The sequence below is a fragment of the Cuculus canorus genome, chromosome 10, assembly GCF_017976375.1.
Source record: "Cuculus canorus isolate bCucCan1 chromosome 10, bCucCan1.pri, whole genome shotgun sequence".
Taxonomy (NCBI): Eukaryota; Metazoa; Chordata; class Aves; order Cuculiformes; family Cuculidae; genus Cuculus; species Cuculus canorus.
The window spans coordinates 19,160,593-19,184,010 of NC_071410.1; the positions used below are offsets into that span (position 1 = coordinate 19,160,593).

Here is a 23,418-nt window from a genome sequence, read left to right on the forward strand (position 1 = left end):
CAGACTATACCTCCAGATCTTCCTTACAAAAATTAACACTTGAGTTGTTAAATATTGTTATTCAAAGAAATGTAGCTTTAAGGTATCTCAGTCTACCGTGAAGCACATGAAGGTAGCGGAAGGCAAGCTCGCTCACAGAAAGTTTGAAGTGAGCAAAGGTTCCGAGTGAAGTCCTGTCTTAGGTAAATCTTTACCTGGGAATTCCACATGTGGTGATGGGTATCACAGAATCACAAGGTTGGAAAGGACCCACTGGATCATCGAGTCCAACCATTCCTAACACTCCCTAAACCATGTCCCTCAGCACTTCATCCACCCGTTCCTTAAACACCTCCAGGGAAGGCGACTCGACCCCCTCCCTGGGCAGCTGTTCCAGTACCCAATGACTCTTACTGTGAAGAATTTTTTTCTGATATCCAACCTGAACCTCCCCTGATGGAGCTTCAGGCCATTCCCCCTTGTCCTGTCCTCTGTCACTTGGGAGAAGAGCCCAGCTCCCTCCTCTCCACAACCTCCTTTCAGGTAGTTGTAGAGAGTAATAAGGTCACCCCTCAGCCTCCTCTTCTCCAGGCTAAACAACTCCAGCTCTCTCAGCCGCTCCTCGTAAGACTTGTTCTCCAGCCCCCTCACCAGCTTCATTGCTCTTCTATCTAGAGGTTGATCTAGAGGTTAATCTAGGTATGTTTGTCTAGAAGGTGATGGGGTAGATTCACCAGGAACCAAGCAATAGACTGTGCTAAAATTTTGAGACCACGATAAAATTTGGTTCCTTAAACATACTAAAAGTATGATCACTTCTTCACTGGAAGGTCCTACAACCGTGCAATAGGTTAAAATATGCTTGCTCCTAATGCTCCTAGTTTTCATTGACTCTCAAACCATTTCCTCTGCAGCTTAACTAGTTACACAATGAAAATGAAAAATAGAGATGACTCATGCTTGAAATCTCAGGGGCTGTCATCTCCAGTGACCATGGGTGGGAACAGTTTGTTTAAACTTGTATTTTTTAAGTGCACATCCAGTCATCTGTCTATCGAGACATCTGCGAGGATGGGATTTTCTCAAATGGCAAATAAAAAAAACCTAATTCTTTTTGTTTAGTCACACACGAAAGAAGAGGCATTTGTGTTTGGATGTATGCTTCTAAGAAAAAAGGGAAAGTGTATTTCCCAACTCTGGTGCTCCTCTTGTTGACTGTCCTCACAGACTTTTGACCAGCCCGTAAGAACTTTATTAAAAATCCCTCTTTTTACGCTTTCTGATAGGCTAAAGACGGCTGGTGCAGTACAGAAGGAGGAGCATCTCCCTCCCAACCCCCCTTTTTAAGTATGTATTAATTTCGCTAACTAAATTATGACCGATGTTATAAGAAAGCAGCCTAATGGCACTGATGAGAGAGGATGGACTTTGGGAAAACTAACGAAGGTAAATATAAAATTGGTGGCAGAATTTCTTGTCAGAATGAAAGCTGAAGGGACGGTCAGGTTTTCTGAAGTAATGCAGAATTATATTTAGAACTTCAGTCTGTTAAATTACACGACGGTCGCTGTTGCCAAGACATTTGAAAAGTAGTATATAATCTGGCAGGGTAACTACAGTAAAAGGGAGAAGCAATTGTTGTCCATTGTTGTGTCTGGATTTGAGTAGCATGCAGGCGGTTAATGCTGCGGGACTTTCTCAAGAGAGCACAAAGGGGGTTATGAGGATCTCTGTCACTACAGTGTGTGTTTGCCTGCCAGAGCGGGTTGTGCTCGGGCACTCTAGCATTTTCCTGTTTGAGTTGCTCCTTTCACAGAGGGGTTATTACAGAGCAATGCCGCTAGATTTCAGGAAATTATAAAGAAAGGAAGTAGCTGGTCCTGAGCGGCTCTCCTGTGTCCGTGGCCCTGAGCCTTGGTCAGACAACTGTTAGCTGAATCCTTTTTGAAAAGAATGATCAGGTGTTTACCTTCTCCTAACTTTTGTTCCTCTTCTGTAGTAATGGATTAATGTTGCTGTTTTATTTTATATGGGGAAATGCCATTTTACTTTTAAGTATTTGTAATGCGTCATCACAATTCCTCCTAGGTCACACTGCACAGATGTCGGGGAACACAGCAGATTCAAGGCCAGGAAATAAGTGTTAATATTTAATCTCTGCAGCTAGGGTAATGCCACTAATGAATTTTTTGCCTTATTGAGTAAAACTTCATTAACGTTTGTCCACCCCGATGCTATGATTTGATCAGAGCCTCCACGTGAATGTCTGTGCTCCAGGAATCGGTGAAGCAGTTGTATTTATGCTCATGCCTGCTGGATACATTGCATCTGAATAAACTTTAAAAGACTTTTACCCAGGGAGATTATTTCCTGTACTCCTCCACCTTTGCTTGCAAAACAAAAAGCACCCGATGGCTTATTTCCTTGTTGTTGAAATGATAAGCATATAGTAATAACATAAGAGGGGAGATGAGCACCCTTATTCTTAAACAACCTTTTGTCTGTGCGTGCATTCCTAATATTGACAGTAGATTGAAAACGTGAAGATGAACGCTCAGTCGACCCAGGGAGGCACCTAGCAGTTAGAAGCAAACCCTTAGTTACACCGGTTAAATTAGTGCTTTCTATCTGCGGTGCCCCCCATGTGATGCTGAAGACTGTAAAACTCTGTACATCAGTTATTTACCTTTATTGTGCCCTGAAAATGCAGAGGGGGGAAAAAAGAGTTCTAACTTTTCTGTTAAGCAAACAGCTCCTGGTAAGAGAGTCCAGCTCTGAGTGAATTCCTGCCGTACATCAGATGTGTTCCGGTTACGGGATACAAGCAAAATCTATAGTATCCGTTCATTGCTGAGGGAGATGAAATGGTGGCATAGTTTAAGTTACCTGAAAGAAGTAACTTGTGTGTTATTAGTCCCTTCCAAGCAGTGAAACTGCTTGACTTAAACCCTCACAGAACATTATGCTGCACTGTTTTCATTTTTTCATTTTTTTTTTCAACTTGATCCAGCGGGAGGTATCCTTGCCCGTGGCAGAGGGTTGGATTGGACGGGCTTTGCGATCCCTTCCAACCCAAACCATTCCATGATGCTGCGATTACCAGTACAGGCTTGTGAGAGAGGAAGCGCTGGGGTGGATGAGCCTCAGGCATTTACAGTGCAGATTCTGAATAGAATTTAATGAGGCAAAAGTAACAGAGGTGGGACTAGAGGAAATACCTTCCCTATTTGGTGTCTTCTCCATGGACAACTTTCAGTCATGGAATCTTGTTTGGGCCTTTTATGTTTTCTGCCTTTGGGGCACAGAAACAGATCTTGCCCTTTCACCAAATATTTGCTGGCCCTCAGGCTACAAGATGAGGAGAGAGAGTTTCACACCAGCCTGTTAGATAACTGAGAAATACTAGGTAAGCCTGGCTGGTTTCCATTACAATAGTTGTTGCAGCAATAGATGCACGACACTTCACGCTTACACATTGATTTTTTAATTCTGATTGACATTAAGTACATATGTGTTCTGAGGTAGTAAAACAGGAGTGGTGGATATAAAGGACAACAACAATCTTTTCCTGGCAGCCAAAACTAACTCTGATATTTGTTTAGTAGCTAAATAAAACATTGTAATAGTTACTTTTTCTTTTCAAGCACCAGTAAGAGAGAAAAGATTGCCTAATACTACTTGTGGTTTTGCTATTTCAAATAGAATGTATATATTTAAAGAAGGACCTTTGACTTCTATCGGGATTTGCTACGTATGACTTCCCCTCTCCCAGTTTCTTAGGACATAGGTACCCGTATTTACACCGTACAGACGCAGTCAGAGGTCTTGAAAGTTCTCAGGCTTCGAGCCAGTCTTTCATTGGTAGAGCACAGGAGCACTTTGGAAACCTGCTGGCATTTGATTAGATTACCTCTGGAGTTTTCATTGCCCTTTGGCTTACAGAATTCTGTAAGAGGAAAATGTGTAGAAATCCAACTGTGAGAAAAGAACAAAAATCGGACCTCATGTACTTTTCTCCTGCCGTGTGTAACTTGCATTAATATTGACAGAGTTTGTTTTCATAAAAACACTGACATGATGTAAAAACAGAATAATTTCCCTTAGTTTCTCTTCTCTCAATCTTTCTAAGCCCCCAAGCAGCTGTAAGTAACCACAACATTCGCCTAACTCATACTGCTATTTAGCACAGTCTTTTCATCTGTAGGAATGTTCACTCATTCTTGTGTGTGAGAGGTTTAAAACTGGAAAATCAAAACATGTGGAGAGCCTGGTACACGCATGCATTTGTTTATTGTGTTTAAGGTTGCTGCATCTTCCTATATTGGGATATTTTGCAGCCTTTCTCTAATTTCTTAAGTCCTAGGCTCTTTCAGTTCTAGTACTGGAACAAATGCAGGACTACTGGATATTAAATTCCCTTTCAAGAACTGACTGTAACTGATAACCCACGTACTTACTCAGGTCAACCAGTGTTTTTTTCACTGTGTAGAACCACCTTTCCCCTTACAAATTATGAATGCTTACTGTGGTTTCCAAAATGTTTACATCTGCCTGAATGCTAGAGAAATTCTGGAAAGGGTTTTTCTTACTGGATTGTTTTGGAAGATTTCAAACCAGGAGTCAGCCCAGAGTACTCAGGCTAAAGCCAGGATCGTGTCTCCATTGGAAGTTGGCAAGAGCTCGGTTGCAGGGGAACCAGGACTTCCTCCAGTCTTGTTTTTAAACTAAGCAACTTCTTGCTTTGCAGATTCCAGTTTCTCTCCACAAACTGGAATACCACCCTTCCCTGTCTAATGTCATCTTTGGCACTAGAAGACTTTCCTAACACAATAAAAAAACATTTTATAAGTTGCAATTGATGTTTGAAGGAGATTGAAAGTTTTCTTCGCATCGTACTGTTCCATAGTAACTTCGATCCCTGACAAGCTTTTCGTCACAAGAGGAAGGACAGCACAGACTGTTCTTCATGTATTACAGTATTAAAGCTTTACAGTGTTTTGGACTTGGGCTAATTAAAGCCTTTCCTAAGAAAGATAATAATTTGCTGCCTAATTAAAATTAAACCGCCTACGATAAAATTTATAGCCACAGGTACTTCTGTAGGTTTTCAATTACACTTAGAAATTCTAGTTGTGTGTGTAAATTATGGAGACGTTGATTCTGTTCTGTTTGAGTAGTTCAATGCAGAGATGATTAGGGCACATCCTCCTCTGTGAATAGTCACTTCCAGAGGCATTAACCCTTGCCCTGTTTGCTGCACACACTTTTATTTAGTGTGACTATTTAAAAGTTATTTTTGTATAATATAATAAGAATAGTTTCTGCTTATTTATTAGATTTTCCATTAAATTCATTAAAAATTACAAGGAAAGAGGTGTCTCTTCTGTTCCAGAAACTGTGCTCAGATTTCAGACTTTATTCTGTGGCCCTGGCTGCAGGACAAGAATAGTGTGTTGTGTATTATCCATCTCTGAAGCTTTAAGTTAGGATTTCAAAGCCAGATTATACTCAACAAACATCTCTTCCATCAATGGCACTGTAAAATACAGCATCAGTGTTTGTGTGAGCATTCGCATTGGTTCTTTGTTTTCTAGAGTAAGCTTAGACTATGGAAGTATATAAACACATGGCATAATAAGGAAAATATAACCCGGTGAGTGATGTTTCTAAAATGAACACTAACATATCATCTTAAATGATAAATGAATTCTAGTCTAGGGAATTATCATTTCAAAACTGCTAGAAGCTTATTCACCTGAGGAAAAGCCTTGGGAGGTGCTGCAAACAGCTCTGTAGGAGAGAAGCTACTGGTTTGGTTTGGTTTGGTTTTTTCTTAGAACGTAGCCATGCCTGGTGCACGCAGTTGCTGGGAATGTGCATTTCGTACAGCAAGAACTGGAAGTTCTGCTGTTTCCAAAATTGATAGATAAGCTTTTAAATAGGGTAGTTACATTGCACAATTAAGAGAAACAATGAACTTAGTAAGGCAGTATAATGTATTACATATTCCAAATATTCTAGTATTACATAACAGTATTATTTTGATGCAGTGAATTTTTTTTATGAGTGCTACACTTTCTTTTATTTGTGATAAAAGAGGAAGTTTGCTGACAACGTAACTGGTACGCTTCAGAAACATGTAGTTGGTTTGCCTCGAAGATGTCCTTGAAGATGCGTCAATGTGAACACCGCATCTCATCCTTTCTCTTGAAGCCTAAACTTAAATAGGAGATCGAAGGCGTAAGGTGTAATTTGAATAGCTGTGTTTGGCTTCTGACCAAATGGAGTTGGTATGGAAGTACTTCTGCAAGTCCAGTATGTCACTCTGTTATGATTTATATTTAAAATGTGATAAAGATTTATTTGGCGTGAGTTTTGGATGGTCCTGTTATGGATTATACAGCCAGATGCAAGTGCCATTAACACTAAAAACATTATTGTGGCTTTATTTATTTCATGTTTCAACAGAAAATGTTTGTAGGAGAATTTCTTAAGGGACGTTTAATGCAGTTTCAGCCCATGAAAAACTGATATCTTGCTTGAAATCTGAGACTTATGATGAAGACTGATAAAATATAACCGGGTTAAGTATGAGTTCATAGAATGGTTTGGGTTGGAAGGGACCTTAAAGATCATCCAGTTCCAACCCACCTGCCATGGGCAGGGACACTTTCCAGGAGACCAGTCTGTTCAAGGCCTCATCCAACCTGACCTTAAACACTTCCAAGGAGGAAGCAGTTAAAAGTGTTCTTTAGAGAATAATTATGCAGTAGACTTTTGGAAGCCGTATCTCTGTATTTACATATGGGCATCTTTTTGTTTCTTTGCTCATGGGGCCAGAGAATCCTTGCTGCCTACGTAGCACGCTTTTGTTCTGTAAACTCTCCTCTTATCCCAGAACCTAAACTCTACTTCATGTTCCCTATGACTCTCTTGGACAGTGTATGCTATGGAGAGTTAATGTCTCTAGTGATGCTCACCCATCAAGAATGAGAAAGGTCTTGTCTTGTTGCTTCTGCCCTGACACAGAAGAATCGACCATATGAGATCTGAATGTTTTTTTCTTGCATTCTTTTTCTTTTTTTCAAATTAACATTCACTTAATAGCTTTATTCAGAACACGTTTAAACAGGGAGGGATGTCCCATAGAATGAAACTCCTTTTGAGTATCTTCATCTTTATGTGTACACTGTAGTTTGTAAGCTTAGTCTTTTCCAATAATGTGTTGCTCTCCTCTTGTCTGGGTAGCACGTGATGCTTTTGTCTAAATTCAGAGGCTGTTCTTCAGAAGCATTAGTGGAGACTCCAAAGATCCATCCTTCCTGCAAGGCAAAAACCCAACCAACTGCTAATGCTTTCTTTTTTCCTGTTTTAATATAGATCTAATCAACACTTAAAAAATCCCAGTCATCGCTGTTGGATACGTTGTAAGTACCCCTGCGTGTGTCTGTAAGTTTTTATATGTTCAAAGGAAAAAGCCATATTTGCCTTTTCGGGATTTGCTAGGTTTTCCCAGCTGATGTCTCTTAAGAATTACAACTGATTTTTGTCAAAATAGAAACAATTTAAATTACAAACATGTCCAAATTAGCAAAGTTATCTGTTTTTCTAAACGCTTCTACAATATTTCAAATGAATCTGAAACTTCAAAATGAAAGTAATTTCGCCTTTAACTTTTGCTGATGTGCAGATCAGCACAATTGGCTGTAAGTGTACAAAGTATGTTTGTACATACACTTAAAATTCAAATCTTAGAAGTGGTTTCAAGGGGATGCCAGTTTTAAGACAAAACATTCTTTCTCATTAAGACCTTTTTATCATTACTTCATTATTTCATGCAGTATTTTGAACATTCTGATGACCTTTTTTAGCGTGTTAGAAAGTTATTCCAGTAAATTGTAAAAGTTTTTAAGTTAGCATTCAGCACTAAATGGAGTTTTGTTGCTTAGTCAGCTTGAAGACCATCTCACACCTAAACCCCCCACATCATGCGTGTAGAGAGGATTGGTAGCTGCCATCAGTAGGATGTAATTTTTCAGACGCAGTCCTCTTCACACAGTCCATTCCACAACCTAGTTCAGTTTTAATAATAAAATGTTACTTGGACATTGTGAAATACCTGTTTAAATCATGACAATAGTGTTATAATTTGTTGTATTATTGGCATCTCATCAGCACTTAAATGGCAAGAGGGGCAAGTCCATCATTTTAGATACGGTAGAAAAAGGAGTAGCTCTTACCCCAGAGACTTGACTTCAATTCACTGTTGCCCAGATGCAATAAGAAAGAATGGAAAATATCAGTGGAAAGATGAGATAACTGCAATAAGTATATATTAATAGATACCATTAGTCAATATAGGTTTAATTAGAAAGTAGCAAGCTAATCAGTATGTGAAAATATGATTTTCTGTTCTTTGTATGTGTTGTAATAACATGTACACAGAAAATCTTGTGGTTGTTCAGTGGGTGTACAGGCTGCTACAGAGCTTGAATGTAATTTATAAAATGAATGTACAGGAGCTTAAAATGAATGGAAGGGTTAAAGTAAACATCTTTCTACAGTATTGGTCAGTCCAGAACACTGGCTAAAGAATTTAAGTAAATATGAGCCCATTCCTCTACTCCCTATTTAAATTAGTCAGTTCTTGATTATTACTGGGTAGTTTTTTTACCAGCAGTACTACTTCTGAGAAGGCTACTACTCAGCCTGAATAAAAGTAATAGTACTGTCTCATGTTAAACTGTTTGCATTAGTCCAACAAGTCTGATTTTTATCCAAGTCACTCTGTCTGGTTATATGCTTTTTTTTGGAAGCTGACGAGCAGTGAGAGTTCTCCCGGGGGATTATTTTAATGTGTAACATCACGTCTAATCAGGGGCATGCACTGAAGTTTTCTTGCTATAGTCTTAGCACTTTGGCTGGCTTTTGTTTTAAATGCGAGCTCAACTGCTGCTTTTGGAGCACTGAATTAACTGGAATGAAAATTTCGTATAAGATTCACGATAGAAACCAATAAGCCTTCATTTTGGAGAACTGGAGCTTAGGGAAGTAAAATATCTTTTCTGCTGAGTTTTGACTGCTGAGCAGTTGATGGTGAAGAGGTTAACTGGAGCAGAACAAGCATATGTGCTTTGAAAAGGACATAGCATTCACTTTTCATAAAAAGAAATATGTAAATAGGCTTTTTTCTGAACAAGTCTGAGCTTAACTTAGTACATTATGCTATCATTCAATAGTAATTCTATAGATTTAATTAAGAAATTAATGTGGTGCTCTTATAAGAATGTGCAGATCTCAGTCTCACGTTACAGTAAATGCTGTTGATATTGGCTATGACACAACTGCAGATGTTGGCATTCTTATTAAAAAACCCAGTAGCCTATTAATAAATTCCTGTTATGCTGTTTGGAGCAGTTATCTTATTTAGCCTGAAATGTTAATTGTAGCCTCCTCCATCACCCGAGGGTGGCAAATACATCAATAAAGGTACATTTTGAGGTGTGTCCACGTTCTTTTAATTCTTGATGAAGCCCTGAAAATTTCCCTGTTATCATCTATCCTGTTTATCAGATTCTGTCCACGAAAGACTGGGCTTTGCAAAGTCATCGTTGCTCACCCCGCGTGTAGCTGAGGTGCTGCTCTGCAGTTGGTGACCCTTTGACGTTTATTTTTCCTATGTGCATCGTTCAGGATGTGTTTGCATGCCATCCAGAACGAAGATAAGAATCTCTTTTACGTGCCAGCGTAGTCTGGTTACAGACCAGTGGGATAACCACAACCGGGGCTGGGAATATGCTCCCACTCGCCTTCGGTTTTTATTCAGACCCACTCCTTAACGAGGAAAGATTTCTGACGTACAGACAAAATCTTGCCAAATTTGTGCTTTATTTTAAATTGGATTAAATTGGTCCAATTGGATTCCATTTTCCATACTTGGAGTTCCAAAATACATATACTGAAGTAGTTTTTGGAGGTCAGGAAGTAAATCTGTATAAATCCCTTTCCAAGAGTCTGACATTTGTAGCTGAGATGTAATCAATTGAAAATTCAATTGCTGGGGCAAAGTTAATGAAGCAGTTGTGAAATTGTATAGTTTTTAGATTACAACGTGTAGACTTCTGAGGACTCTGTGTGAAGATACACTTTAATCTGGCTATAAGTTGATATTCTATTCTGAAAAGCAGTAAAGATATCTACTGTATCTTTTCCCTGTAGTACAAATATTTAGGAGAAAACAACTGTTGACCTTTCCCAGAATTACGCAATTTAGCATTACTCAAGTAGCTTAAACACGATACTATGACGTGAAGGACAGACTGCATCTCAACAGCCCTGAACTATTCAAACAGAGATAGTGGGGGAAGAAAATCTTTGAAAAGTAAATATTTGTGGATGCAACAAACAAGTATGGAAAGGATTCATCCTCTTTGGTCTTCGGAGCAGTACGATGCTGTGTGTACGTGCCTCCTAAATCAGTTACTTCAGTCTCCTTTGTCTTGATGCATTTGAAATGAACTCTTAGAAGGACTAAAAACAATAAACTGACCATAATATTACTAATTTAATTATTTTCTCTTTTTTTTTCCTGCCCTCTGCTTGGCTCTGGTCTCCACCCACAGGTGTCCACTGTTGGCTCTCAACGGTTACTAAAACTTTAACAGCTGCTCTGAAACAGAACTACTTAAGCTTCACTTACTGTTGCTTCTACACCATCCTGCACTGCTGCTTTGCTCTTGTCTGCTTCAGAACACAATAAGAGAGTGTCTTGTTTTAAATACCTACAATGAGACTTAGGCTAGAAGTATGTGCCGTTCTCTTGCTGCCGGTGTACTTGTTGATATCCGTGTACAGTATGCTTGTATTTATTCCATGGTATTTTCTTACCAATGCAAAGAAGAAAAAGGCTATGGCAAAACGTTTGAAAGCTAAACCCATCTCGGACAAACCTGGAAGCCCGTACCGTTCTGTCACTCATCTTGACTCGCTAGCAAACATAAACATTCCCGGAGCAGACACGCTGGACAAGCTGTTTGACCATGCTTTAGCAAAGTTTGGGAAGAAGGACTGTCTTGGGACCAGGGAAATACTGAGTGAAGAAAATGAAATGCAACCAAATGGAAAGGTGTTCAAAAAGGTAAAATTTACAATTTTGTACTTAATTATGATTTGATTTTTAGCTGTTTTTCATCTTTCCTCAATAACTGAGGTCTCCTTAGAGTTCTTTGTTAGTCATCATCTTACGAAATAAAACATCTGTTTTATAGTAGTTAAAAAATAGCAGAATACAGGACGCACTATTTATTCCACTTCGAGAAAAGCAAAAGCAAGCTTTTTTCTCTTTTAATGAATGTGTGTGTGCTTGTGGTGTTACGTACCAGCTCGCATAAATGTTTAGAGCTCTGCCAGCAGCTCCTGTCATCACAATTGTTTTTGTCCTCACCAGTTAATTTTAGGGACTTACAGATGGTTATCCTATGAAGAAGTAAATGAGAAAGTGAATCGCTTGGGGAGTGGGTTGACTGCCCTGGGACTGACACCGAAGAGTACTGTTGTCATATTCTGTGAGACCCGAGCAGAATGGATGATTGCAGCGCTCACCTGCTTCAAGTACAACTTTCCCCGTGAGTGCTGTACTTGTTTCCTTCTAATGAATTCTAGAACCATTTCTCAGCACTGGTTTGGCTCCAAAGTATTTTGAATCTGCTGATCATATAAGAATTTCATTAACTTACTCTGCCTGTGGTCTGGTTCTTAGAAGTTTCCGGTCTCTGCTGTGCATTGCAGAAATCCCCAAAATTAACTTGCTCACACCTATGAGACTGTTTTTTTCTGATTTTATTGTAGTAATGCCCCAGATATCAGAATGACAGGACATTATGGTTACTACTCAGGTTTTTTTAAAATACTCTGAAGATTTCAGTAGTTGCATTTCTCCTCCAAAAGATGGAATGTGTTTATAGTATTTTCAGTCTGACTTAAACATCCCTAACATGAAATGATTATTAGAAGATAGAAGAATAGTAGAGCAATCAAAATCACATGCAAGTCTGAGGGGTTTCATTCACATTTTTAAGCTGCTTAAGTTCATGACAATTATGTATATGTTGTTTTTCTTAATTTTATGTAAGCTGTCAGAAATCTCTAATCTGACTTAATGCACACACAAACTTCTTGGTGAAGTGGCGAAGGTCGCTATTCACTCACACGCTCGGTCTGCATACAACACACCATGACTGTGTGGTTTTTCTTGTCCTGGGCTGCCTCTTTTTCTTCCAGTATCAGTAGTAGCTGAGTGTGGGAGGAAAAGGTCATACAGTAGTGTGCAGAGGGGCTGTTACAGGGCAATAATAGAAGAGCTGATATTGCTGGTGAAGTAGGAGAGGATGGTTAATTTGGACTTGAACCTCGTATTTGGAGAGGCAGGAAGAACCGTGTATATAACATCACTCTCTTTTTGTCCATCTTTTTGGACTCTTGTTTCACAGGAATATTAAATTCCTGTAACGGTCTTTGGAGGACAGAGTCTGAGACCGCAGACAATACTAATAGAAGGTGTTTTTTTCCAACAGAGAGATGATGGGAAGAGGTGAGCTCCTTGGTACCCATGAGGCACTTAGAAGCATCTCTGTAGCCAGTCAGGGTTAAAAATAATCTAGCAACGTGAAAAACAATCTGATCCCTTAGTCTGATTCTCTGCTTTGCCCCCATCAAGAATTTCACGGGAAGAAGCAAAGTAGCTGACACTGCTGAAAGAGCTGCTTGTAGGAGTACATAGCTTTAAGCCATGACTGGTGCCCTGTGATGTTTGGAACATCACCTCTCCCCGGAGCTGTGGTTGCAGAGAGCTCAGGGGTAGAACACACATTCTCGGTTGCTTACTCTGTGATCGCTTAGTGCATCGCTGTTGGGGTGTGCTGGATCTCTCTGTTTTGATGATTTCTTTTCTTCTGTAGGATAGACTAGGCTGTTTCAGTTGGAAGGAGCTGACAATGATCGCCCACTCCAACTGCCTGACCACTGCAGTTAAAGTGTGTCACCAGGGGCATTATCCAAACGCCTCTTAAACAGTGACAGGGTTGGGGCATCGGCCACCTTTCTAAGAAGCCTGTCCCGGTGTTTGACCACCTTCTTGTTAAAGAAATGCTTCTTATACCACTGTCCACCTCATTCCAGAGGTCTCTTGAGGCATGGAATTCTGATGTGGAAAAATTAAAAGCTGTTTTGTTTCAGAATCAGAAATTTCCCCATTGAGCTAATTTTGTCCACCATCCCCCACGCCCTCCTCCTCCTGCAGCGCTTTCCAGTGAGCTAAAGAAAGAGCTTTTGCATTTAGTATTACTTTAACATTTCTTTCATGTTCTCCCTCTCCCTACTTCTAACAGTTGTTACCCTGTACGCCACCTTGGGTGAAGAGGCAGTAACCTATGGTCTCAATGAGTGTGGAGCAGCGTACCTGGTCACTAGCATAGAACTTCTGGAGAGCAAACTTAAGGTAATTTTAGTATCAGCTTCACCTGCTTACAAGCAACCCTATTATAATTTTATGGTGCAGTAAGTGCTAAAAATTTCATTTCTCTTTTATAGACTGCATTGCCACAAGTCTCCTGTCTTAAACACATAATTTACGTGGACAAGAAGACTATCAATAAATCAGAATACCCCGAAAATGTGGAGATTCATAGCATGGAGGCAGTAGAAGAGCTGGGAGCCAAACCAGAAAACTGTAAGTGAATACTTCATAGAGCGCTAATCAAGCAATGTTAACAGGGAAATCAGACCTAGGTTAAGAGGAAAAAAAACACCCATACAGGTCTCTAACACAAAGGCAGTGGCAGATTGCCAGTTCATCCTCTGGCTTCCTTTACATAGGTGGAAAACTTGTTTGATCTCCATTGTCCTGCAGCTTTGTTCAAGTGTCAAATATTTCAGGATAAAACTTTATTTTTAACTTCTAAACCCAAACCGGAAAAATTTAATTTTAAGACTCCGCTTTTGTTTCAGGAAGTGAAATAGAATTCAGTGCAGTATTCTATTTTCTGCTACTTTTACCTCTTATTTATCTTATTTTCACTGTTTTTCCTAAGAAAAGAGGAGAAAGAACTTGAGACTTTATTTTTTACTTGTTGACCTTTTTTTTTTTAACTAATCTGTAGCTAAAAAGCATGAGGAATAACCATTACATCCCTTGCTTCATCGGGCAGCCAGATGTGACTGTAAACATCTGCTTTAAGGAAGGAAAACCCATACTTAATCCTCTCCTCCTTAAATCAGCAGTCTGTGCTTAGCCAGATTTTCTTTCTCTTGAGGAAGAGAGGAGGTAAGCTGGCAAAGGAGCTTTTTTGCTGGGAAGCAGATGTTCATAAAATCAGAGTGGTTTGGGTTGGAAGGGACGGTTCCAACCCCGCTGCCACGGGCAGGGACACCTCCCCCTGGATCAGGTTGCTCATAGCCTCGTCCAGCCTGGCCTCGAACACCTCCAGGGATGGGGCATTCATTACAACTGCTTGTCTTTGATCTGCTTAAGGTGAGGATACAAACCAGCAGTTACCTTCAGGGGTGGTGCTTTGTGGTTTTTCCCCTGAAAACCATGTTCCCCTTTGCAGAGGCTTCTGCTGCCTCTCTGGCTCCGAAAGCCTTGAAAGCCGATAATGATTAAAAATGCCAAGGGATTCAAACAAAAATTGGAAGTCAAGAGTCGTAAGCTTACTGCTTTTCTACTAACTAGCAGCTTATCTGTGGAAGGTTAATTTAGTTCCACAGCCTTGGCTTTGGAAAAGGCACAGAGAAGCTGACTGGTAGCTTTTTGGGGAGGTGTTTTTTGGTTTTTTTTGGTTTTGTTTTTGTTTTTCTTTCTCTCTCAACCTGTTGTTTCTCTCCAGCACTGCATTGGTCCCCTTCACTGCTCTTGGCAGGTTTAATTGGTCTTCAGCAGACTTTTTCTATGAAACTTTCAGTCAGCTATAAGACATAACGGGAAAGGTATCACCCAGGTTGTGTAGAGGCCCAAATACTTGTCATGCCTTACAAAATCTGCTTTCCGTCAGAAATAACAATTTAGAAAGTAGATAAGAATTAATAACAATTTTCCTCCTGCCTTTTGTAGCAAGCGTTCTGCCAAGCAGACCTGTTCCCACGGACTTGGCTTTAGTGATGTATACCAGTGGCTCTACTGGGAGACCTAAAGGAGTGATGATGATGCATAAAAACTTAATAGCTGGAATGACCGGACAGTGTGAGAGAATACCTGGACTGGGGTAAGAGAAGAAGCACTTAGTTGCCATACATATGGAGAGATAAAACACAACCTCCAAAAGTACACAAGGGTATAGAAAGTCTCTTGCTGGCATCAGGTGTTACCCAATTTAATCTTTATTGTGAGCTTGCCATTTTTGAATTTATAAGAAATGTATCTTGTGCTTGTGATCTTACCCTGTTGTTTGAAAAGGACACCCTGCTACCTCATCTCGCGTGTTGTTTCTACTTTTTTTTATTATTACCCTCAGTTTTAGGTCCGTGATGGATTTTTGCACTTGCTTGCGCATCAGAAGATGCCACCAGATAGGCAGATTCTTCATCTCGTCAAGTTTGGGAAGGTTTTTTCAGATTTTTTCAGGCAGCTAGAATCACTTTAGGAGGTGTGTTAGAGCCTGCCACACCATGGGCTGGATGGATAACGCACGCAGGGTCTGCTCAGGTGTACTTCACGAGCAGAAAAGCAACAAATTGTGCACTGATGAGAGTAAAACCAACTGCAAACTCCCTCATGCTAATATTTTGAGGGGATTTTTCATTAATGCGGGTGTGTCACTGCATTGATGAAAGGTTTAATAGCTGTAGTCAGCTGTGTTGCTGAACCCCCTTTGTGATACGATATAAACCCACTTCTGACTTGGTGCCAAAAGCTGCTGTTAAGCAACAGCTCTGAATTTCTTGCTGAGAGATCTCCGAGAAATGATTTCCTGAACTAAACCCTCCGTACTTTGGTGGTCAGCTCTCTTTCTACTTATATATCTCAGAAGGCGACGCTATGATGACTGTTAAAGATTTGTAAATAGTTGTTGATTATTTTAAAACATAGGGATTTCATCTTTAATTTGGTACCTGGAATGAAATCTCCCCTAAAGAGAGGAAATAGCACTGGGGCACTGAGGGGTCTTTGAGTTTCCAAAACATAAGGCAAATCCTATAATTCATACTGATTTCAGTGAGGTAGGATTTTGTTTATCTGTGGTTTGACATCACACCCTTGCGTGCAGAAGAATAAGGCTCACTTGTGATCCAAGTCTTGCAAAAAGTAACTAAGCACACAATAAAACTGTTGAGCAGTATTTTCAGTCCACTCGTGCATCATTGTTAATTAGATAATCCTTTCCTTTCCCAGACCCAAGGATACTTACATTGGTTATTTGCCTCTGGCTCACGTATTGGAACTGACAGCAGAAATTTCTTGCATCACTTACGGTTGCAGGATTGGCTATTCCTCTCCACTCACACTGTCAGATCAGGTGAGGAGCAAGGGGGAAGAAGAGCAAACTTTAGCTTTTGCAGTCTGCATTCTCCTTGCTTAGTTCATTAAAGAAACGCTGATGCATACGGCACACTTCAGAAACGTAATTTTGTTTTCAGAAAATAACACAAATTAATGTTCCTGGTGAACTATAGTAGCAGCTTATACCATATAAGTCTTATTAAAACCTTTACTTCTATGATACTTGGGAAATCTAAAAGAAACCCAGTGCTATGCATGTTTATTAGGTTATCAGGATAAGAACAGCTATTAATAGATTAGCTGAGCATGAGACTGTGTAAAGTGGGTTTGAGGTTTTGGTCTCACTTTATCAGTCCTTTATCCAGTTACTGTCGATCTTCTGTTTAAACCTTTCCTTTTTCCATTTAATAATTAAGATAAATAAGAGCAAATTAATGTGGAAAAGAATGCTTCTGTATGTTTTGCTGGTGTACAGATTGCATCAGGCAAAAGAAACTCCTGGAGGAAGGAGAAAGCAGATGCTAGAGGAAGTAAGTTGGATATACAAAGTGGACTTAACCAGGCTGGGCTTGTAAAACATCTAGTATTTTGGTTGAATTTGTTGTTAAACACTACTTTTTCCATCACAATGAAAGAAGAAAATATTTACAAAGGAAATGTTTTTTTTTGGAGGAAGAGGGAAAAGATCTAAACAGTGCTAATATATCACCTGGTTTTTTTTTAGTCTTTTTCTAAAGAGCTGCTTCATTTTCAGATTCATAGATTGACATTTTTTTCCCTCTTACAGTCAAGTAAAATCAAGAAGGGAAGCAAAGGAGATTGTACTGTACTGAAACCTACACTGATGGCAGCTGTGCCTGTAAGTACACAGAAGCAGATACGGTTAACGAAAAATGATGCTTTCTATCTTTTTCATGCTGAAAAAGCTATTTACTTTTTTTTCTCTCTTCATGTGTAAGTAACTGTCACTAAAAGGAAAAAAGCAGAATACAGAAATTTGTTGTCATTGCTTGAGCCGAGTACTGATGCTGCAGATGAGCCCAAGAATGTGTGTGCGCTGAAGCCAAGCCCTTTCTGATCCAAAACTGTAAATGTGTTTTAATAGTTACAAGTAATCCTTTACTGGGCTACTGATACAACAACAGGATACAGGAAGCCTTTGACGTTTGCAGTCTGAAACTCCTTTTTGCACAGGGAGGAAGAAGGGTGGCCTTGGCTGAGAGATGGACACTAAGATATGGGCGTTTGGTTGGGTTAAAGGGCTCTGCAAACGAAGCTGTGCTGCCACAGTTGCTGCGGTGCTCAATCTCAGCTGCTTCTCTCCATGATAACACTTAGGCAAAGCCTCTCTTGCTGTTCTTAGGCTCAGCAGCCCATGTTTAGTCTCTTATAAGAAGAAATGATCAGGAAACACTTAACTCTTCTTGCTTCTGTAGCTTACCTTGGTCTTTGGGTCACCAGGCTTCTGCATTCTACAAGATCTTAGCACTATGTGAAAAACACACAAATGTGGGTGTCTTTTTAAGGCAAAAACCTTCCTTCTCTGTCCCTGGAGCACACCCGCTTCTTTTATGATCAGAGCACATCTTTGGCTCTTAAGACTGGTACCACCAGCTTTTGCCACCTGGTGGTGGTGAGTGGGAGGAGAATTTAATCTCATTCAAGAAAAGTGAGTTTAGTCGGATTTGGTTGTTCTGCAGCATCTTGTGGAAATAGCCAAGAGGTTTTAAATCAATTACTCACTTACATATTTTTTGTTTTATAAAATAATAATGGCATAGATATAGTTTTCTTCATAAGTAACCAAGTAAAAATTAATGTCTCAGAACCCCCGTTTTTTTTAAAGTATCCATTTAAATTCATTTCCTGGGGAAAACTCAAATGCTAGACTACTGGCAAAACCAGCATAAAGTTTAAATATGATCATAATCCGTCTTGGAAGGACTATATTTCATGCAAGTGCAAAAAATATATAGTTATCCATGCAGGTGGCTTCATGGGAATTGATTGTGATTATTCATGTGAATATTTCTACGTATTCGTTTTAATCAGAACATTGTAATAAGGGTTAATAGTTCCCTCAAACCTTTGTAATTCTGAATAACTTGTCACGCTTCTGTAAACTTTCCAAAAAGCTACAATTCATTCTGCTTTAAGATACCTGTCTGGTTTTTGGAAATGAGATGATATTCTGCAGCTAAACTGGGCTGAAAATAGTGTACAGTTTTACTGAAGTTTTAGTTTGTCTAAATCCCAATCATGAACATCTGAAGGAACTAATCAAAAGCACTGACGGGAGTGGTTTCTAATAAGACTTTGAAATAGTAGAGATCAAAATACTAAAATGCATCATTTTCTTAAGCTTTCTTTTCAATATTAATTTGGCTTTTGTTAGAAAGCCTATGAATGCTTAAAACAATGTGCTCTGTAACAAACTTGAAGGAACCAACCCTTAAAAACTCTGTTAAATACTTCATCAGACCAAACGCTGTTTAAGTTCTGTGTATGTTAGTGATCGTAAGCTTATTATTGTAATGAAAATTAATTTCTCCTCTGTGATAGAATTGTGGGGATTTTTGTAAGTAATTGGAATTACTGCAACTGCTTTGCTCTGAAAGCTGAAAAACTCATCTTGGAAAAGGAAGTGGTGAACTGAAATGTCTTAGTTCATTCCTTTGTGCTTGCCAGATGCCGTGGATCAAGTACAACATCAGGACTCCTAAACACAATAAATCCCACATGGCGTACACTAACCTTTAACAAAGTGATTTAGTTAAACTGGAATTCAACAATCTCTAAATCAGTTTGTCACGTCAAGTACAGGTTAAGATGTTACCGATAATGGAAGCAATGACATAGCGAGCTTTATTCCAGCGTGGTGTGTTATCCAGGCCCTGTGGCTGTGGCTGATAGAGCAGACAACTTCAGAATGAGGGCTGGAAAGTATTTGAAAACCAAATCCGATGTTTAGAAAGCCGTTTGTAGGAACACAAGAGGTACTAAGAATTACTGCAGTGTGCCCGAGACCTGCAGAGGTTGCTGTGCCTCGACTCACTGTCTGCCTCATGCCAGGCAAGTTGTCTAATATCAGGTATGTACTACAGCACGAGGGTTCTTCCTCTCTGGTGATTCAGGTGTGAAAAGAAAAAAAACAAATGGAGAAAAGCAAGGCTCAGTCGCTAATTTTCTACTGCATTTTCAATATTTCATTCCACTCGTTTCAAAGAGCTCCAAGCTGTGATGCTCTATAAATGGACTAATTGATCACCCGTTAAAAGCATTACATAAGCATTGCCTAACTGTCTTCTCCATTCTAGAGGAAGAAAGAATAATAAGGGGCTTTAATTTTATTCTTAACGTGGAATTTAATTTACACATGCTGGTCTATTCTGTGTGGTAACTTTCCTTGCTTTTTTTTAATGCTTTGTAGGAAATAATGGACAGAATTTATAAAAATGTGATGAGTAAAGTTCAAGAGATGAACTATATTCAGAGAACTCTGTTCAAGATAGGCTATGACTACAAATTGGAACAAATCAAGAGGGGATATGATGCGCCCCTGTGTAACATGTAAGTATAACTGAAGGTCCAAATGTACCTTTTGCCTTATGATTTGGTAAGACAGTCTAGAAGAATAATCATCCAAGCTGACATCAGACAATTCCCATCCAACGCACAAAAATCACCTAATGAATAACTGAAATGATCCAAGTTCTTACTGGAAACGGATAAGATATTTAGAGGCAGGAATGACTAATCTTCCAAACAGATGACTAGCTAGTTTTCGTTGGATTGCTTTTTTTCGTAATAAAACTGGAATGTTTGTTCAGTTCAGTTACAGGAATTCTGCCACCTCCAAGCATTACGCAAGATTATCCCTGCTGCCCACTGAAAGTCTGCGATAACGTTAATTTTTAAGGTGTTCTAGATAGGAGGGATAGATAGGTCTCTTTCTTTTATCAAAGTGAGCTAAGTGAATGTTTTTTAATGCTTTTTTTTTTTTTCCTTCTTTCAAGACTATTGTTTAAAAAAGTCAAGGCACTCCTGGGAGGGAATGTCCGTATGATGCTTTCTGGAGGAGCACCACTCTCACCTCAGACACAGAGATTCATGAACATCTGTTTCTGCTGTCCCGTTGGTCAAGGCTATGGACTAACAGAAACATGTGGAGCTGGAACAATTACAGAAGGTAGCTAATGCTTCTGGAAATATATAATTTAATATATATGTGTGTGTGAGGGTTTGGTGGGGGGCTGTAAAGTTAAAGTAGCCATAGTTCTTCACTGCAATAAAGTAATTTGAGATAGGCTACTGCCTGATTTATGGTTTGAGTTTACATTTCAAATGACAAAAATCTTTGTATTCTTCCTTGTTCTCTCTCCTAAGTTGCTGATTACAGCACTGGCAGAGTTGGAGCACCCCTTATTTGTTGTGAAATAAAACTGAGAGACTGGCAAGAAGGTGAGAATATTAAATATTTTGATTTCAGAGTAACTAATTGAACCACTGCTTCACTGGTTTCTTTGTCCATTGGCTTAGTTAGGTCTAGCAGATGAAGTAATTGTTCTTTATAGTAGTCATCAGTTTGTGTGCATTAACTTCAAGCTGGAGTTTGAAAATGTTTTCTTGGCAGCAGAATACGTAAGTTAAAAGTAATCGTGTGGGGATTCTCTTGTTTTCAGGGGGCTATACTAACAGAGACAAGCCTAATCCTAGAGGAGAAATTATCATCGGTGGACCTAATGTCTCAATGGGATATTTTAAAAACGAAGAGAAGACAACAGAAGATTTCTCCATTGATGAGAATGGTCAGAGATGGTTCTGTACAGGAGATATAGGGGAATTTCATCCAGATGGGTGCCTGCAGATCATAGGTTGGCATCAATTTTCGATATATTAATAATATTGCAAGATCTTGACTAAACAATTATAAGCATGCTGTGGATACTCATGGCTTTGCCAGGGCTAATCTACTTCAGGTTATGTGCTTGGGGAATCGTGGTGTAAAACGCATTCCTAAAAGTCCTCCCAGCTGTAGAAAAATTTTAGAAGTAATGCTGTTTCCTGTGACATTATCACTATCTAAATTTAGCACATGGACTTTATAGAATAAATGTAAGATTAATTTTTTGTATCAATTACAAAGCTTTAAAATGAGTTCCCATCACTTTCATACAAGGTGTGTGACAAGTGTAGTGCCATAGAAACTTTTTTGCAGCAGCCTTCATGAAATTGGCAGAGTATGTACATGCTATCAGCCACTTTAAATCTTTAATTAAGATGCTTTAATTCATATTTATTAAGAATCTTGCATAGCATTGCGCAAATACATATATAGTGGCTTTGCAAATGAGCGTGGAAATGCAAAAGTTTAAGTGGAACAAGCTTTTTCTTATTCCTTCCTTCTTAATTCCTAGATCGTAAGAAAGACCTGGTAAAGCTCCAAGCAGGAGAATACGTATCTCTGGGCAAAGTCGAGGCAGCACTGAAGAACTGTCCGTTGATTGACAATATCTGTGCATATGCCAAAAGGTAAGAGTGGCGTTGATTTAGAAACTCCATTTAGAGTAAACATGAAATATGGGCTCTGACCCACTTTTCTGATGACATGTTGTAGTTTTCCATGGTTTCCATCGAACAACCCACCCCGCCAGAGTGCAAGTTCTAAAGAGCATCTCTGAAGTAGCGCAGGTGCCCAGATTCCCTAAAGCATGAAGAAATGCCCTGTGTTTTTCTGTTGGCATTTCTCCTATCCTAATACACTCCAGTTCCATCCTACCCCTTCCCCAAACCGGCATCATTATATTTACCACATCTTTTGGCTTTCTGTCAGAAAAAAAAAAAAAAAAGTTAATCTGGACACTTTGCACATGATCCAGGGTTCTCCACTGAGTTTTGGAAATAGTTCCAGTCTCTCCCTCCCTTCAACTTAAACACACCACATAAAGGGAAACTGAGGAACTGGCTAAACAGAGGTGTGCATTCGTGGAGTTGCGGTAAAGCACAATAGCGATCAACCCTAATGTTGTAAAACAACTTAGAATAACTTGATTAATCGTCAGTTGTGAAGCATTAATGTACACGAAGGGTTCTGTATGGGGGAATAGCTACAGTTCAAAAAGCACTCTGGACCTGTGTATATAACATCAAGGAAGTATTTTATGCCCTGAAATGGAAGTCTCAACTCTTTTTCTTCCTTTTGCCATCCTGCGGTAGCGACCAGTCTTACGTGATCAGTTTTGTGGTTCCTAATCAGAAGAAGCTGATGGCATTAGCTGAGCAGAAGGGCATCAGTGGAAGCTGGGTGGATATCTGTAACAACCCTGTAATGGAAGCCGAAATACTGCGAGAGATTAAAGAAGTGGCAAACAAGAGTAAGTAAAGCGGGATATAGTGCTAGCCAATCTCTTGGTGCTTACCCAGCAGAAGTGTTCCTCACTAACTGCTCTTTCTTCTTCCTGTTGCCTCTGTATCTGCCAAAACTTAATAGTCTAATCAGAGGCAAAGCCTACATCGAATTGTTGCCTATTATCCCAGGAACTGATATGCTTTTTGGTCATGTTAACTACTTTATTTTCAAAAAAATCAGAGATTTTTTTTTTCCCCAACTAATTTTGAGAGGCAGGTTGCTTGTCTAATACAGTTAGAATAAGGTCAAAAGGAGCTGTCAGTTTGGAAGGGAAGTTTAGACTACTAAACTGTATCTCTGAACACCTCATCTAGCCATCTTTTAAATACCCTCAGGAATGGAGACTCCGCCACTGCCCTGGGCAGCCCATTCCAGGCAAGAAATGTTTACTAATATCTAATCTGAACCTCCCCTGGTGCAACTTGAGGCCATGTCAACTTTGCCCTCTACTGGTCTAAACAACCATGATCTTCGTGGTTGTAATGGCTTAAAAGCCTGCTATTCCTTGCTGAATGATCAAATGCCTCATCAGTCCTTC

At 39.5% G+C, this 23,418-nt stretch overlaps 1 protein-coding gene across 5 annotated transcripts in view; it reads left to right on the top strand.

Moving 5' to 3' along the window:
* ACSL4 (acyl-CoA synthetase long chain family member 4) overlaps positions 1–23,418 on the top strand; it is a 41,397-nt gene that overhangs the window by 12,461 nt on the left and 5,518 nt on the right. For 2 of the 5 annotated variants that reach the window (XM_054075422.1, XM_054075423.1), the window contains 14 exons: positions 7,360–7,406; positions 10,880–11,116; positions 11,426–11,603; positions 13,365–13,474; positions 13,567–13,705; positions 15,086–15,236; positions 16,364–16,487; positions 17,259–17,330; positions 19,902–20,041; positions 20,488–20,660; positions 20,858–20,932; positions 21,154–21,345; positions 21,889–22,003; positions 22,688–22,845. In XM_054075422.1, the coding sequence (XP_053931397.1) occupies positions 10,889–11,116; positions 11,426–11,603; positions 13,365–13,474; positions 13,567–13,705; positions 15,086–15,236; positions 16,364–16,487; positions 17,259–17,330; positions 19,902–20,041; positions 20,488–20,660; positions 20,858–20,932; positions 21,154–21,345; positions 21,889–22,003; positions 22,688–22,845 (1,855 nt within the window). In that variant the 5' untranslated portion in view covers positions 7,360–7,406; positions 10,880–10,888. Of the gene's footprint in view, positions 1–7,359; positions 7,407–10,601; positions 11,117–11,425; positions 11,604–13,364; positions 13,475–13,566; positions 13,706–15,085; positions 15,237–16,363; positions 16,488–17,258; positions 17,331–19,901; positions 20,042–20,487; positions 20,661–20,857; positions 20,933–21,153; positions 21,346–21,888; positions 22,004–22,687; positions 22,846–23,418 lie in introns of all 5 variants that reach the window. The other 3 variants (XM_054075421.1, XM_009559848.2, XM_054075420.1) reach the window with 2 other exon arrangements.